We start from the raw sequence: 14,831 nt of genomic DNA, 5'->3' as shown, positions 1-14,831 counted from the left end.
GGTTCTAGAGGGATTAAAAAAAGGCGTATTGGTAGAACGGTGTTAGGTTCCGAAGTAGCCCGTCGGAGGGACTAGAAGGTTGAGGTGGTTTATTAAGGCGATTTTGAGCAAACGTGATCAAACACTGAGCGAGAGCGGCTTCACCTGCTTGGCTGACCTGGGCCAACCCTCGTCCAGTTTTCTTCTGGCTCTCAACGGATAGAAAAATAAAACAGAATCACATACTTATCAAACAATCACACTGTTCAAGTATACACCAATTGCTATTAACACCGTCATTTTTGAGATAAACTTCGAGATCTCAGTGTTATAGAATAGCCTTTCTCTTCCTCGACCAGGTTCATAGTCAAGCTCAATGGCCTCAAGATGAGAAAAGCTTAGTAGACACAACCTCGTCCAGATCTCGTGGTAGACTACCCGCCAACTAGCCCAAGGTAAGTATTAGCGTACCAGTATGTGAAAGACGAAGAGAAAAGACCCGACCCACACAGCCACTCACTGACCGCCGTTTCCCACGGTCCCCCTTCCCCGCCCCTCCTTCCGGCCCCAGAACCCGGCCGGGTGCTTTCCCACCCCCGTCCTCTGCGCAGCGTAGCGCCGTAGCCTCCCTCACAGGCTCACAAGCTCACAGCTATACGTGAGAAGTCCAATCGGTTCCAGTCGGGTAGAAAAGTCGGGCAGAAGAAGGAAAAATCGGCTCAAACTCGCAACTCTCTAATTTTTGAGGTACAGGAAATGTACCCGACCTATCCTTCGAGCTACATCGCTCGTCACCAAAGATTCTTAGGGACGAAAAATGCACCGAAAAAGCTGAACTACCCGCTAATTATCGCGCCTTGCTGCAAGGTATCATTGTGCCATTCAGTCGTTGGAGGAAGGCTCGCACTCTTGGGAGTCAAGTGTCATACCTGAACCGCTATAAGCGAATGCGCTTGCTGACCCTGCCTATTCACCATCATTCGTTTCTTTAGTATAGTTATACATATGCAATTCGCAGACGCATAGACTCAGCGTGGAAGAAAAAACACGTGCAAATCCCACCCCGTCTCGTAAATTCGGCCGGCGAATCGGTGCCCCCCCGCCTCCAAATCACCCGGAGACTCGACCCGGGCCTCCCCCCACTTTCTTCCTTCCCCGAATCCAATGACGAGGGAAAAGCAAAGTACCCGACCTCACCTATGATCCTCTGTACCTAAGGTACTCCTCCGCACTCCGTACTCCGTCTCGTACTCTCGCAAACGAAAAAAGACAGAGGTGCTGATAATCCAATGAAAACCCCGCTGCTCACCGAAAAATAAAGAGGCAAAGTGATGTCGCCTCCCGAACACGCTGCTCAATGTCATTCGCTCATGGCCTGCCTCACGATTTTGGCATTGCCAATCCCCCCGTTCCCGCCGTGAAGGTGGTGGTTCCCAAAGTCCCCCTTCCGGACCCTTCTTGCCTTCCACCCCCTCCCCGAGTATCCGCGCCATCCTCCAACCCAGCGCCAGCCCAAGGTAGGGTAGTTGGGTAGGCACGCTGGCGCGGTAGCGTAGCCTCCCATCCGTAGGTCGCCCGCCCATTTCATCCCGCTGATCCGCTGCACGTCATCACCCATCGCTCCCGGTGCCGTCGCCATCGCCATTATCAAACACACCGCCCTTGGGGTACGGTAGGCATGAGTCCCGGCCCATGGTTGAACATGAAAAGTTTCGCCCCCCCTCCCCGCTCGGCAGAAACGCCTCCCTACCAGCGGCATTGGCTTGGTGCGGCGTATGACTTGTGATGGCAGTGGTGTCCTGCCGTCTAGGTTGGCGAGCGGTTGCCACAGGCAGGTCAAATCCAGGAAGTACTCTGGTCTGACACTAGACACGTGGGAATGGCTTGGGAACACTGGCATGTTGGCCCGGGAGCGTAATGGGTAATGGCGCAAGTAAACATTTCATTAGAGCTGCGAGGCTCTTCTATGGAAACCCAATCTATCATAGGAAACCAAAACACACACGCACCAAATCATCCATCACTCGTGCTGCTCCGTAACAGAAATGTAAAAAACAAGATGCTGGTCGTCAATCCGTCATCATCGTCAATCTATGCCATCATCCCTGTATGCTCGTCGTGAAACATCAGTGTGCGCCGATAAGAGGCCTCGTACTGCGGCGAAGAGACGAGACCAGACGCTGTATATCGTTGTGGTTATTATTCATGGTTGTTGTAAAACGTATAATGAGTGCCTTGAAATCGACAGGCAATCATGGCCCGCTCATGGGCTAGGACTAGGGCTGGGACTCTCGTACTCCATAATCTCGATGGAGTAGTAGGGAAGCTCTCGCGCCAGCGTGCCGCTGTCACAAAAGAATAAAGTGCCTTCAACCTCACTCTCGGGCTCCTCGACTTCGTCGATACGAGGCGGAGGTGGGTCTTGGAATAGGATAAAGCTGTGCCTGTGGCTGTCCCCGTAGCGTCGCCGGAGTCTGCGTGCGCTGGAGCCAACATCGTCTGCGTCGAGGGGTGTCATATCTTCGTGGTCAGAGTCGCTACGTTCTGATATGGTGCGCTTGCCAATGCTAGATCCGTGGGTCCGCCGCTTGCGCATCTTCAGCTCCCGTTGCATACGCACAAACTCGCGGTGAGCCTCATCGGCATCTAGGTCGTTATCCGAGCCTTCAGAGCTGCTTCCATCGAATCCGAGATTCCTCATCTCCTGAGTGAAGCCAGGAGGGAGCCCTTTAGGTGGTGGTGCCCGTGAGCGAGAGCGAGCAGATGACGGGGAGGAGAAGCCGGAGGGGGCAATGGTGCCGCTGCGGTCTTGATCCATTGGGTCAAAGTCGGAAAGCTCTTCCAGTGTAAAATTGGCCTTGACAGTCGAGGTGGTGGTAGCGGTGACAATGTGGTGAATCTCTTGGATAGGAGGGGTGGCCAGAGACTCTGATTCCGAATCAGAGTCAGACTCCTCGTCTTCGTCTTCATCTTCTTCCTCCTCATCCGATTCTTCTCCAGAACTGCTGTCGACGGCCATACGGGAGGCCGGCATCGGCACAGACCTCGGAGCGAACATGGAAGCGGACACGGATGCTGGCACCGGGGTAGGCGTTGGAGCCGGGGCCGGAGGAGCGAAGCGCATAGGCGTATCGTCGTCCGAGTCTTCCGATTCTTCGTCGTCTGAATCTTCATCTTCGTCTTCATCATCGCTGTCTTCATCTTCGTCGTCTTCTCCCTCATCGTTGGTCCTAGGTCTTACGTGAGGTACCTGGCGTTGTTTAGATTCGGGTTCGGACTCGGATTCATCCTCTTCGTTAGACTCAGAGGAGTCTTCGGAAGAAGTGCGGGGTGACAAGTGAGCAAAGCGATTAGAGGGCGTGAAACTGAATTCGTGGCCATTGCCAGTAGGCTGAATGCTGGAGTCATCCAGTATAATTTGATGATGCCATTGCGGCAAGTGTCGTGCAGCGAACTTACGATTCGCCATTGGCGCGGTGGTGGTAGGGGTATGAGGGGGTGAGTTTGGTCCTCCAAGAGGGCCCAGCATCATGCTGGGCGTCGCCGGCCGCGACTTGCGAGGCATGCTTAATGGCGCCTGCGATACGGCAATTGAGGTGCTGCCTCTCTGATGCGCCTCAAGGGCCGATTTTTTTGTATCTGTGGCTCGAGTCTCCTTTGTGTGTTGGTGATTTATCGATCGTGTCTTTATTGCGGAACTCGGGTTTTTTTTCTCTCTTCTGTATCCCTCGAACTTGCGGGGAAGATAAAGTTGAGCGGGCAAATGAGATCAGATCAGCTCCAACGAGCGACAGCCAGTAGATCGGCTTGGTTATGTGATTGGTTCCGATGAAGGTGGTATATCAAGTGAAGTAGCAAAAGTCAAGGCGTCAACACCCAGAGTAAGAACCTCCGACAAGGAGAAGAGGATATTCGGCTGAAGCTGTAGGTTGTCATGATAGATCTGGCGGGAAATGCTTGAGATTGAGCGAAAGCGCGCGGGAGGAAGCGGACCAGTTCGAATGCACTCAAGGAGCAGCACAAGCCAGGGTCTCTTCTAGGAATGGAAGCACAGTTCAGGCCACTGGTAAGTGACGGAAAGTCCCCAATGTTCGTTCTCTTTCGAAAGAGAAATCGGGGTTTCCAACCAGCTGGGTGTCACTGACCCGACACTGACAAGAGAGACAGCGGGGAGGAATGTTTCGGGGGAGACACCGTGGGATGTGCGGGATCCCGGGTGTGGGGTCGACGAAAATCGGGCGGGCGGTGACGATAGGACCACGGGCTTTGTCCAGGGTGACCAGGGACTGCCTTGTTGAGGGGCTGCGGGTAGCAGTACGAAATGGCTGATTGAGAAGAAGAAGAAAGGCCACAGGGTGGTGCAGTGCGCACGCGAGCAGGAATAGTACCAGTGAGGTGACTTCGGCTGCTGGCCTAGGGGAATGTATTGGACGGAAGAGAGTTGGGGAAAGTCGAAGACAAGCGTGGGGGACCTGGGTCAAGAAGAAAGGCTCAGGAATTTGTCGGGCAAGAGGTGCGTGGGATGAATACCGTGGAAGAACACCAGAGGAACGACAACAACAGATTGCCGGAGCAAGCAATTCCGAGTCTGAATCCGAATCTGAGTCTGGCTGGGTTTGTTGTGATGCGTTGTCGTCTTAAGTGGAATGGCAAGCCAAAAGAACGGACTGCCGATTGTATAATTCCTCGCTGGATTCTGGATTTGTGGATGTCCGAGCTGTCGGCGGTAATGGTGGTGGTGAGCAAGTCTCACGGTGTTGCTTGAATTAACCGTCCAAAATGTGTACTAAATGACTCCCGTGATAGGCCGAGAGCGGGTCGTTGGCACGGCCAGACAGTCCCGGTCTTATAGGTGTGGCTGCTATAATGCTTGAATTCCCACCGATCGACCCTTTGCGCTGACTAGCAGAGGGGATGGGAATCGAACGTGATATGACGGCCAGACGGTTGATGGTCGAGCGAAAGGTAGACCCAAGTCAACCACAAGAAGAGAAGAGGGGAGAGGGGAAACGAGAAAAAAGATTTTCTAATAGTCTGTGGGATGGGGAGAGAATTAAGAATTAAAAGAAGTCATTGCACATGTGCGCTGCAGCTCTGCGGCATGCCCATGCCCATGCCATTCCATGCAGCAAAGAAACTCCATCCCTTGGTCACCTAAGGTAAGGTAGAGAAGGAGGGAGAGCCTCTTCTCGCCCACTTGCTGCAAGTTGCAACTGGTGCTGCTAGAGCCGTGTGGGTGCCCGCCAGCTGCTTTACTGCGGTGTAATCTCATTGCTGGCGCGAGTGCTCCTGCGAAGGACTCCATAGTGCCACTGCTGGATACTGTAACCCTCGTGGGATTCTTCCTATCAGAAGTAAAAGTCTGGTCTAGCCAGCGGTTGGGGTTGGTTGCGGTTCCTCTTTTGCGCATTCTCGCGGGGCGCAAAGTTGGACTTTGGGCAGCAATGCTCCAGGACTCCCCCGGTCTAACCGTGTGTCCCGCAGCGGCGTCGAGAGAATTTCATGTGTGTGTGTGTGTGCTCGCGCGTTTGCGGATACCGCAGCAGCGTACGGGCTGACTGGACCGGGGCCGCCATGGCTTGACTGGTTGCTCGGCTGGAATGGGCTGGAATGGGGGTTCTGAACGGTATCAAGCGAAGGAGGACGTCCAATGCGCGAGAGTTGAGAGGGCGTGATGCGAAGGAGGGGTAATGGAGGGGTGTGGCTGTGGATAGGCGCCAGATCGCCGACTATTGGCGATTCTTGGTCGGCCTCTTTTTTTCTTAGCTGGAGCCCTATTTGGCCTGTCAAGCCTTTCTCCCACAGCCTGTTGGATAATAACACTTCATTCACCCTTTGGTGGGGTTTTGGTCTCGGTTTAGGTCTAGAGTCTAGACTGATTGTTGTCCTCGCCGTTGACTGTGCCTGGTCCTTGCGAAGCTTGATGGTCAGTTCAACGTCTGTTCTGTGGTGTAATATGGAAGTCTGACACCGTGAGAGGGCATGTTTCGTCAACGTCCACGGAGCATGACGCTGTCCCTTCTTGGGACGATGCTGCGCGTGTCTGTCAGAGACTGGCTGATGCATACGATCGGTAAAAATACGTGCCTCTCGCTGAAGACGATGGCAAGGTATCGAGCATCAGTACCTAGGCTCTGGCCATAGGCACCCGTCCAGTAGCAGAAGGAGACCCGATAGGCGTGGAAAAATTCATCAGACTGCTGTGAACGATTAGAAGATTGCAAGAATTAGAAGAGGGATGGCTGTGTGACAGCACTTGTGCCCAATCATCGAGGGCCGAAATTGCCTAGACGAAAGGCTTTTCAACGACTTGCATTCTTTTCTGCAGCATGGCGCCACGAGAAGTTCCCTCTTCCTCGAGCCACCGCATAGCTGCAGCAAAGAGCCTAAGAGCCTCAAGGATTACGTGTGAGACAGAAAAAAACGAAAGGGAAAAAAACACGGCGGAATTGATTGACTGAGAGGAATGACTTCTTGTGTACTGTATTCGTAGGTAGTCTGAGCCTCTCTGAGGTGTAATGGAGGGGTGAATGTGACGAGGGGCAGGATGCATCATGCTCGTGGCCGGGTCAGATTTGTGGAGAGGAAGAAAAAGAAGGCGGTCAGAATGCACACGCCCGCCGCCCCCAGACTCTGAGCCATAGACGGAAGGACCAGAAACGAAAACTGGCAGGAGCAAGAGTAACAACGTAAGGTAGGAGAAAGAGCAGGAGCGGCCACCACAGTCATCAGTGCCTTCCTGCTTCTTTCCGTCTCTTTCCAATTCCATGGTATTAACACAACAACGCACATGTCGCAGGGTGGGAAGGTGGGAAGATGCCGCCGTGACTGGAAGTCGCGATTTTGCAAATTACAATTCCATTTCCCTGCGGTGAATTTCTAGAAGGCAAGCCAACAAGGCCAAGTGCATGAAACGGCAGCTTTGCGTCGGGCCTCGACGTTGTGTCACTCATATTCCGTCCAAAACGGCACTTGCACCCAGCTCTGGGGGTTTTGTTAGTCAAGTCCAGCCTGCCGCCCTGCCCACATCATTGGGAATATCATCGCCGATACAGCCAGCCACCTGGCACTGCCATCATCCATCACTATCGTCATCTCGGAACGCCTGCGCGAATCACCGAATTGTTGCAGTCGGGTTTTCTCCGTCCACAGTAGACCTACGTAGTAGACCACAGCACCCTTGAAGAGACTGGGATGCGTAGGTGGGCACTGGGCAGTTCCTAGACTGGTATGGTTCCCTGCAGCCCAACGCTGACGGACCCTCTTCTTAGCCTTTCTTCCATTCCTTGCTCGATGAGAAGAACCCTCATCCCCAGCGGCAAGGCCCGATTACACATGATTTGTTTGCTTCGCTGACAACAGCCGGTTCTTTCTTACCCCAGTAGTCTTGTTGCTACTCGGCTCTGCTGAGAAACGTGGGATCAAGTAGACTGTGTATTCTATCATTCCATTGGTGAGATGTGATATACCCTAAAGACTCTCAGTGTCCAGACTGATACCCAAGATCCTCAAGGAGTTTCTTCCAGGAGCACAAAAAAGGCATCGTCGTTCTTCCTTCCGCGTTAGGGCATGACCCCCCTTCTTCCCACCTCTTCGTCTATGCACTGCATCGTCAACTTGCGCAAGTATGCATTTGGGAGTTCGCGCCAGAGTGGGCAACCCAACGACCCAAAGGCCCCCGTTCATCTGCAGGTCCGACGGGCCTTTCCCGCAGGAAGACCGACCTGAGAGCAACTCCACGTGTGGCTGTCGATGGTGGGCTGGTGGTGTGCGTGCGAGGGCCCCATGTCTTGTTCGAGAAGCCTGCTTTTTGTGGAAGAACAAGGAACCTTTGCCTTGCTAATTGAGGCTCTGCGATTCTGCAACCAAATTGGTGTCTTTTGGGTCCCAGCGGAGCAGAGGGATATTTGCAATTTGCGTCCATCGGACAAGAATGAGACCTGGTGGTGATGCTTACATTTTGAGATTCGTAAAGGGCACTTTCCCGCCAACAAACGAGTTGCCCCCATCGACCTGCTTAATATACGTAGACTTTTGCTACATATGGGTAGCTTTTCAAGACTTTGAAAGGGGCTGGGTGAATTTATGAGGCAGGCCGGGAGCTCTTCAAGAGATCTTCAAAGCGAGATATTACTTCTGTTGATAGGCACTTGCATAGCAAGGTACTTACTTACCTTAGCCGCGCACCTACAAGAGACTCTTTTTGTGTTCTAATCATCTGCTTCAAGGAATTCAGCCATCACACGGACAGTAAGATTCGTCAAAAAAGAAAAAAAAAAGATTAACCTCGAGACCTTGATAATGTTTGCAATATCCAGTCATTTTATACCTTGCAACCCTGTGGGAAGCTCCCAAGGTCGACCAGGTTTGTCACGAGGTAAGGCAGCTGGTGTTGGTGGAAGGAGGCGCCTGCCACCTGTTTGAGCCTTGAGCTCCAAAGTCAGAGCGCGTCGATGCAACATCCAATCATCGCTCTCCTCTCAGCCCCACACGGAACTTTCCAGCTACGCGTGCTTCGACGCAACTACACTTCTTAACCATCCGTCAGAAACATTAACGCTCTCTTGGTCGACACATCTTCCGTCACCAACAGGGTGTAGAACATTAGTTGTATCATTCAAACTTTTTCTCCGATCGAATACTAAACTCTCGAATACTGTCCAAGTTGTCCCCATCTTACCGCCGAATCCGATAACCGTAAGAACCGCGACGATGAACAATCAAGGCCAGCCTGGCCAGGCCGCCGCCGGTCAAACTGTGCCTAGTGCGCGACAGCCACCCATGTATCGACCCGAGATGATGCGAAACCTTCCCATTCTGAACGACGAAGAGAAGCAGAAGTATGAGAGGGGTTTGCGCCAATTGTGGAATCATTATGAAACGCATCCTGAGGAGTCCGCTCAACATCAAGACGCCAAGAAGAAAATCCAGGACTTTACCAAGATGCTGCTTAACAAGCTCCAGCAACGCCGCATGCAGGTTCAGCAACAGCAACAGGCTCAGCAGCAAGCCGCTCAACAACAGCAACAGGGTGGTCAACAGGCTCAACAGCAACAGAGTCAGCCAGCGCAGTCAGCTGCCCCCGCGCAACAAGCCCAGCCGGCTCAGCAACAAGCACCGGCGGCCGCCGCCAGCCAAGCGAACGTCGGAGGCGTCACTATAAAGACCGAACCGAAGACCGAGAACACGGCGACGACGACGGCGGAGCCTGCGCATGCTCCCACGCCCGCGCCCGCTCCAGCGGCGGCAGCACCGACTCCCACTGCGCCGCAGCAGGCGCCGCAGGCGACACAGTTTCCAGATCACATCCTAGCCCATATTCGACAGATGACATTCAACCCGCCTCAGGGCATCCTAGATAAAGGCCAGGAGGCGGCTGCTCGGTGGTCCAATGACTTCAAAGCGAAATATTTGAGGGCCTTGATGCAGATGGATCAGCAGGGAATCCAGATAAGGCGGATCGATGCACACGTCAAGAATCAACAGGAGAAGGGCGCATTGGGTGCAGATGAAGCAAAGCAATTGCAAATTAGAAGGGATCATGCGCAAAAGATGCACACTGAGGCCCAGACCTTCGTCCAAAATTTCAGGAAGTCCCAGGAGGGCATCAATAAGGCGAGAGCGGCGGTGGCAGCTGCTGCCGCGGCGGGACAGACTGCGGCAAGTGCGAGCGCGGCTGCACAACAACGGCCGCCTTCTCAACAACAGCAAAACAGCCCAGCCGTCGCAGCGTCGCAACCGCCCTCGACTCAGCCTGGTGGTGCTCAAGCAAGCCCGGCACCGACCGCTCAAGGCACTCCGGCCACGCAAAACGCGCAGAACCCTACCACGGCAGTGAATGCCGCGATCGAGGCAGCGAAAACCCAGCAAATGACCGGCACAGCCGCCGCAGGTCAAGGCACCCCCACTCAGCAGCAACAGCAGCTGCCTCAACAACAAGTGCAACAGCAACAGCTACAGCAACAACAGCAGTTGCAGCAACAACAGCAGCAGCTCCGACAGCAACAACTCCAGCAACAGCAGGCTCAGGCTGCCGCTCAAGCTGCGGCTTCCTCTGCCGCGACACCAACTATATCCCAAGCTCCTCAAGCTCAACAACCCATGGCTTCTGCGCCGCAGCAAACTATGAATCAGGGCCAACATCACCCCCCGCCAGTCAATACTGCCATCGCGTCGGTTTCCGCAGGCGGTGGACTCCCTGCGGCAGGCACACCCACCCAGCGCGTGGCGACTCCCCAGTCTGCTGCTCCTGCCGGTCCTGGTCAAGCTCTCAGCCACTCAGCCGCCGTCTCCCGCGCGAACCAGCGCAACGTCCAGACATCGGCTCCCATTCAGCAGGCCACCGGTACTCCTGGCTCGGCCGGCGCACACGCTCAGGGTGTCATGGGATCTGGAGCAGTTCCGCAACAACAACACGCGCATCCGACACAGCCAACTCAGACGTTGCAGTCTAAACTTCCGATCCCTAAGCAACTTCCAGAAAAGGCTACTTCCGTGCCTCAACCCGTTGCGATGGCGGGCGGTGCTGGCGCTGGTAGGCCTACTTACACGGGAGGTGGCGGCATTGCTGGAGGTGTCATGGGCCAGCCCGCGATTTCCAAGATCCCTGCATACGTCCATGAGGCCGAGGGCGATCACGTACTCAGCAAGAAGAAATTGGACGAGCTCGTGCGACAAGTTTGCGGCGGAAATGCCGAGGGCCAGGAGATCAACATGTTGACTCCCGAGGTCGAAGAGGTACGTGACTTATCACTGACGACCCGATGATGACAAACGTTTGCTAACTCCATTGCAGAGTGTCTTGGCCATGGCAGACAGCTTTGTCGATAACGTCCTGGAGACGGCTTGCCGCAACGCCAAAGAGCGAGGCTCAAAGGTCCTTGAGATTCGCGACATCCAGCTTGTCCTTGAACGCACTTACAATATCCGCGTCCCTGGCTACTCGTCTGACGAGCTTCGCACCGTGCGCAAGATCCAGCCCTCGACTGCCTGGATCACTAAGATGAGCGCCATCCAAGCAGCCAAGGTGACCTCGGGTAAGGGCGAGTAGTACGAACCCACCGAGAAACCGCGGCATGCTGCTGCTGCTAGAAATCGAAGCACTGCTAGGAGAAGCACGACAAAGAGCGTCCGGTTCAATCAGGATGACGTCGGAGCACGTGCGACATCGCCGGTCAAGGCCGCCTCGTCCAAGGCGAGGTCTCGTAAATCTACATCACTGGCCAAGAAGGCTTCAACCTCGAGATCTGCTCCGACTCAGACTACTGGTCCTCCCCTCAGGCAGTTTTCGGTTGATAGCAATACCCAGCAGGCGGACTTGTCCATGGCGACACGTATGGAGGTCAACTTTCTCCCAGCAAAGAAGTAGGCTCCTCTTCAGGAGTAAGGATGATTTGACAATGGCAAATGGATTGGTTTTTATGGGCATAACGGTATGGTCTGGGAGACATGGGAAAAGGCGTTTGGGATGAACAGCAATTGCTAGTTGACTAGCAATATCTGGTGCTGCGGTGGTCATCCATCATGGCTTTCATAGTTATGGTATACCCAAATTGTTACTCGAGTCCATTCACAGTGTTCATCTAGGTCCGTCTCAGTGTTGTGGTGTCGTTAATTATGCCACAAGGAGGTAGGCCACCAAGGTCCTCACGATGAAGGAGCGCAGCTGGAGCCAGGTGGTGCAAAGGCGCCTCCGGTCCGATAAGACAACAGCAAGAGTAGGCACCCAGAAGCAACAGTCTGCATTCAGCTGAGCAAAAGACTCAAATATGAAGGTGGCGTTGACATTCTGACGAACCTAGCGCGTGATATAGATTCAGAGGCAGAATGGTATTTGACGGCAACAAATCAGGAGGTTGCGTGCAATGCCAATTCAGGTGATATGCCATATTGATCAGGTACTACCTATGCCTACAGCTTCGATGGCGGGATTGGGAGCTTCGGCTACGGACCCTGAATAATTACATAATTCAGGTAGCTGGGGCGTGCATAGGTGTGGCACAAAAAAAAAGGCACCACGACGACGCAGCTGAGGCAGGCAGCATCGACAACGTCACTCCCGCTTTGGACCTGGTGGCCTTTGCCTCGTTCGGTGTTGGGGGGGTTGCTCCACGCTTTCAGCAGGCCCGGCAATCTCACTCGCTAAGTGATATCAGGTAGAGTGTACAAACTACGGTAGCTGAGTCCCCGCAAAGATGGCTGTTTCTGCCTCGCGTTGGGTCCACAATCTTGTACCCGCTACCGAGCACCGGCTAGTGTGGTGGGTGAGGTGCTTGCCCGGTCTGTGTCGTTCCCCCCCCGGCCTGGAAGCAGCAACCTAAGCCTCAGGTATTCAATCTTTGAGCTTCCATCCATCGGACCTTCCTGCATCACGAGCCAAACAGCCAAACAGCAACCACGCAATCCCATCAACGACAACCGACTCTCACAGAGCTCCGAGATCGACTCCCGCTTGTCCTGACGCTTTTTCAACCTGTGTCACCTGACTTTCTCTCCCTCAATACATTGCTTTCAGACGAAGCATCCGACGGGACGCCATATCTAAGCAAAACAACCCGCCCACACTCTCCTCCCCGGGCGCGACTCCACGATCATATCCGACTGCTGCCATCCCAAGCAGCACTCAACACACTGCCCACAGCATATCCACGCACACCCGGTTGAGCAAAGATGCCGGGCAAAACGCCTTCACGCAGCGGGAAGGATCCCCTCGAGAACGGGGTTCGTAAGAACAACAAGGATGCCGACTCAAAGAGCAAGGGCAAGAAGGGAGCAAAGGACGGCGACGAAGAGATGACTGTTGTTGTCCCTCCGTCCAAGAAGGCGGCTGCTCCCCCGGCGGATGCTGACGGAGACGTTGCGATGGGTGACGAGGCTGGAGCAGATGAAGCAGAGGTCAAGGTTGACCCCGTGGTGCAGGCTGTAGCAGGTACGTCATGCTTTATCAGTTCTGAAGCTCTTGATCTGCCCGCAAACAAACCAGAAAGCTGACAGATGTCAATTCTACAGACATCAAGAGCAATTTCGCTCTGCTGGACCGCGCAGTCGCGCTCTTCGATGCCAGATTCTCCCTCCGAGCCCTGCGGTCAATTTCCACCATCCGCAAGCGCCTGACACCCGATATCATCGCCCAGGCCATTGCCGAGAGCTTCCCCGCGACCGTTGCCTCCGGAAATGTTGCCAAGCAGCTTCTGATTGCCATCGGTCGCGAGAACGTACCCCTCGGCCGCTCCAGCGGACCGGAGATGGAGGTAGACAGCGAGCCTGCGAAGACGAAGAACGGCCAGAAGAAGGAGGTGAAGGAGATCATCCCCGAGATTGACATCTTCCTCGGCATCCTGATTCAGGTCCACCTCTACGACACCAAGCAGTTCCAACACGGAGCCGAGTTCTCTAAGCAGCTCACTGACCGTATCCACACGCTTAACCGCCGTACACTAGACTCCCTTTCCGCCAAGGTCTACTTCTACTACTCAATGTTCTGCGAAAGCCTCGCTCCTCAGCCTCCTTCTCCCCAGTCTCCGGTCGTCGCTATTCGACCCACTCTCCTGGCTGCTCTGCGGACCGCCGTTCTCCGCAAGGATATCGACACGCAAGCCTCGGTCATTGTGCTTTTGCTTCGCAGCTATTTGTTGACGTCTCACATTGCGCAAGCCGACCTTCTCGTATCCCATACCCAGTTCCCCGAGAACGCGGCCAACAACCAGGTCGCACGCTTCCTGTACTACCTTGGACGCATCCGCGCCATTCAGCTGAGATACACCGAGGCACACGAGCACCTCACAGCTGCGACAAGAAAGGCTCCCTCAAGCGCCTGCGCGGTGGGCTTCTCACAGACGGCGACTAAGCTTCTGTTGGTGGTTGAATTGTTGATGGGTGATATTCCCGAGAGATCTACTTTCCGCCAGCCCACTTTGGAGCTCTCTCTGCACCCTTATTTCCTCCTTGTCCAGGCCGTCCGGGTTGGCAAGGTCCAGAACTTCGAGACCATCATTGCGGATCACGCCGACACCTTCCGCCGCGACGGCACCTACAGCCTGATCCTCCGCCTGCGCCAGAACGTTATCAAGACTGGCATCCGCATGATGTCTTTGTCGTATTCTCGCATTTCCCTGCGCGATATCTGCATCCGCCTCGACCTTGGTAGCGAAGAGTCGGCCGAGTACATTGTTGCCAAGGCCATCCGCGATGGTGTTATCGAAGCTACCTTAGATCGCGAGCATGGATACATGAAGAGCAAGGAAGTCGGCGACGTCTACGCTACGCGGGAGCCTGGTGAAGCCTTCCACGACAGAATTCGCGCATGCTTGGCTCTCCACGATGAGAGCGTCAAGGTGAGTTTTCCAGCACACTTCCATCTGAAAATACACGCTAACAATACCGTGTTTTAGGCCATGCGATTCCCCATGAACCAGCACCGCTTGGAGTTGAAGAATGCCCAGGAGGCGCGCGAACGCGAGCGTGAGATGGCCAAGGAGATACAGGAGGGAGATCTGGACGAGGACGACCTTGGCGGCGACTTTGATGGCATGTAACAACGCTATGTCTACTTGTTGTGTTATCCAAACTTCCCCACCCGGTGTGCCGACGTGCCGACCCGCAACTACAAATCCAACCAGTGGTTTAGAGACACTGTGGGCAACTTGATTTTACTGATTCATTAATGGACGGGGGGACGGCGCTAGGGGGGCGGAAGAAGGGAGGGCCTTTTTAGCAATGATTCCGGATGCGATAGACAAGTTTCTCTTACGCTGGTCATGTTCTTGAAGGGTGCCTGCTGGTGCGGTAGAAAGGGGGCCCCAGCTCGGCTACGGTAATTAGCCACCCGGCGTGTATGTGTGAGCTGAGTTGCA

The 14,831-nt window shown here is 54.4% G+C and overlaps 4 protein-coding genes across 4 annotated transcripts; 2 read left to right on the top strand and 2 right to left on the bottom strand.

Moving 5' to 3' along the window:
- Positions 1 to 2,242: 2,242 nt before the first annotated feature.
- CLUP02_06468 (uncharacterized protein) lies at positions 2,243 to 3,544 on the bottom strand (the record flags this gene model as incomplete). Its single annotated transcript, XM_049285467.1, has 1 exon — positions 2,243 to 3,544. One exon carries the CDS (start codon positions 3,542 to 3,544, stop codon positions 2,243 to 2,245), a length of 1,302 nt encoding a protein of 433 aa, XP_049142610.1.
- A 1,802-nt stretch (positions 3,545 to 5,346) lies between these two features.
- Positions 5,347 to 6,045, bottom strand: CLUP02_06467 (uncharacterized protein; the record flags this gene model as incomplete). The annotated part of the gene is made up of 1 exon (XM_049285466.1): positions 5,347 to 6,045. The coding sequence occupies one exon, from the start codon at positions 6,043 to 6,045 to the stop codon at positions 5,347 to 5,349; it is 699 nt and encodes a 232-aa protein (XP_049142609.1).
- A 2,646-nt stretch (positions 6,046 to 8,691) lies between these two features.
- On the top strand, positions 8,692 to 11,347 carry CLUP02_06466 (transcription initiation factor TFIID subunit A; the record flags this gene model as incomplete). The annotated part of the gene is made up of 5 exons (XM_049285465.1): positions 8,692 to 8,819; positions 9,114 to 9,739; positions 10,136 to 10,716; positions 10,775 to 11,028; positions 11,080 to 11,347. The coding sequence occupies 5 exons, from the start codon at positions 8,692 to 8,694 to the stop codon at positions 11,345 to 11,347; spliced, it is 1,857 nt and encodes a 618-aa protein (XP_049142608.1).
- Positions 11,348 to 12,173: 826 nt separating this feature from the next.
- On the top strand, positions 12,174 to 14,642 carry CLUP02_06465 (uncharacterized protein; the record flags this gene model as incomplete). Its single annotated transcript, XM_049285464.1, has 7 exons — positions 12,174 to 12,238; positions 12,307 to 12,432; positions 12,494 to 12,637; positions 12,675 to 12,907; positions 12,988 to 14,312; positions 14,370 to 14,509; positions 14,606 to 14,642. The coding sequence occupies 7 exons, from the start codon at positions 12,174 to 12,176 to the stop codon at positions 14,640 to 14,642; spliced, it is 2,070 nt and encodes a 689-aa protein (XP_049142607.1).
- Positions 14,643 to 14,831: the final 189 nt, after the last annotated feature.

This window comes from Colletotrichum lupini, chromosome 3 (assembly GCF_023278565.1).
Source record: "Colletotrichum lupini chromosome 3, complete sequence".
In the NCBI taxonomy this organism is placed as follows: domain Eukaryota; kingdom Fungi; phylum Ascomycota; class Sordariomycetes; order Glomerellales; family Glomerellaceae; genus Colletotrichum; species Colletotrichum lupini.
This window is presented reverse-complemented; position numbering and strand designations above follow the sequence as displayed.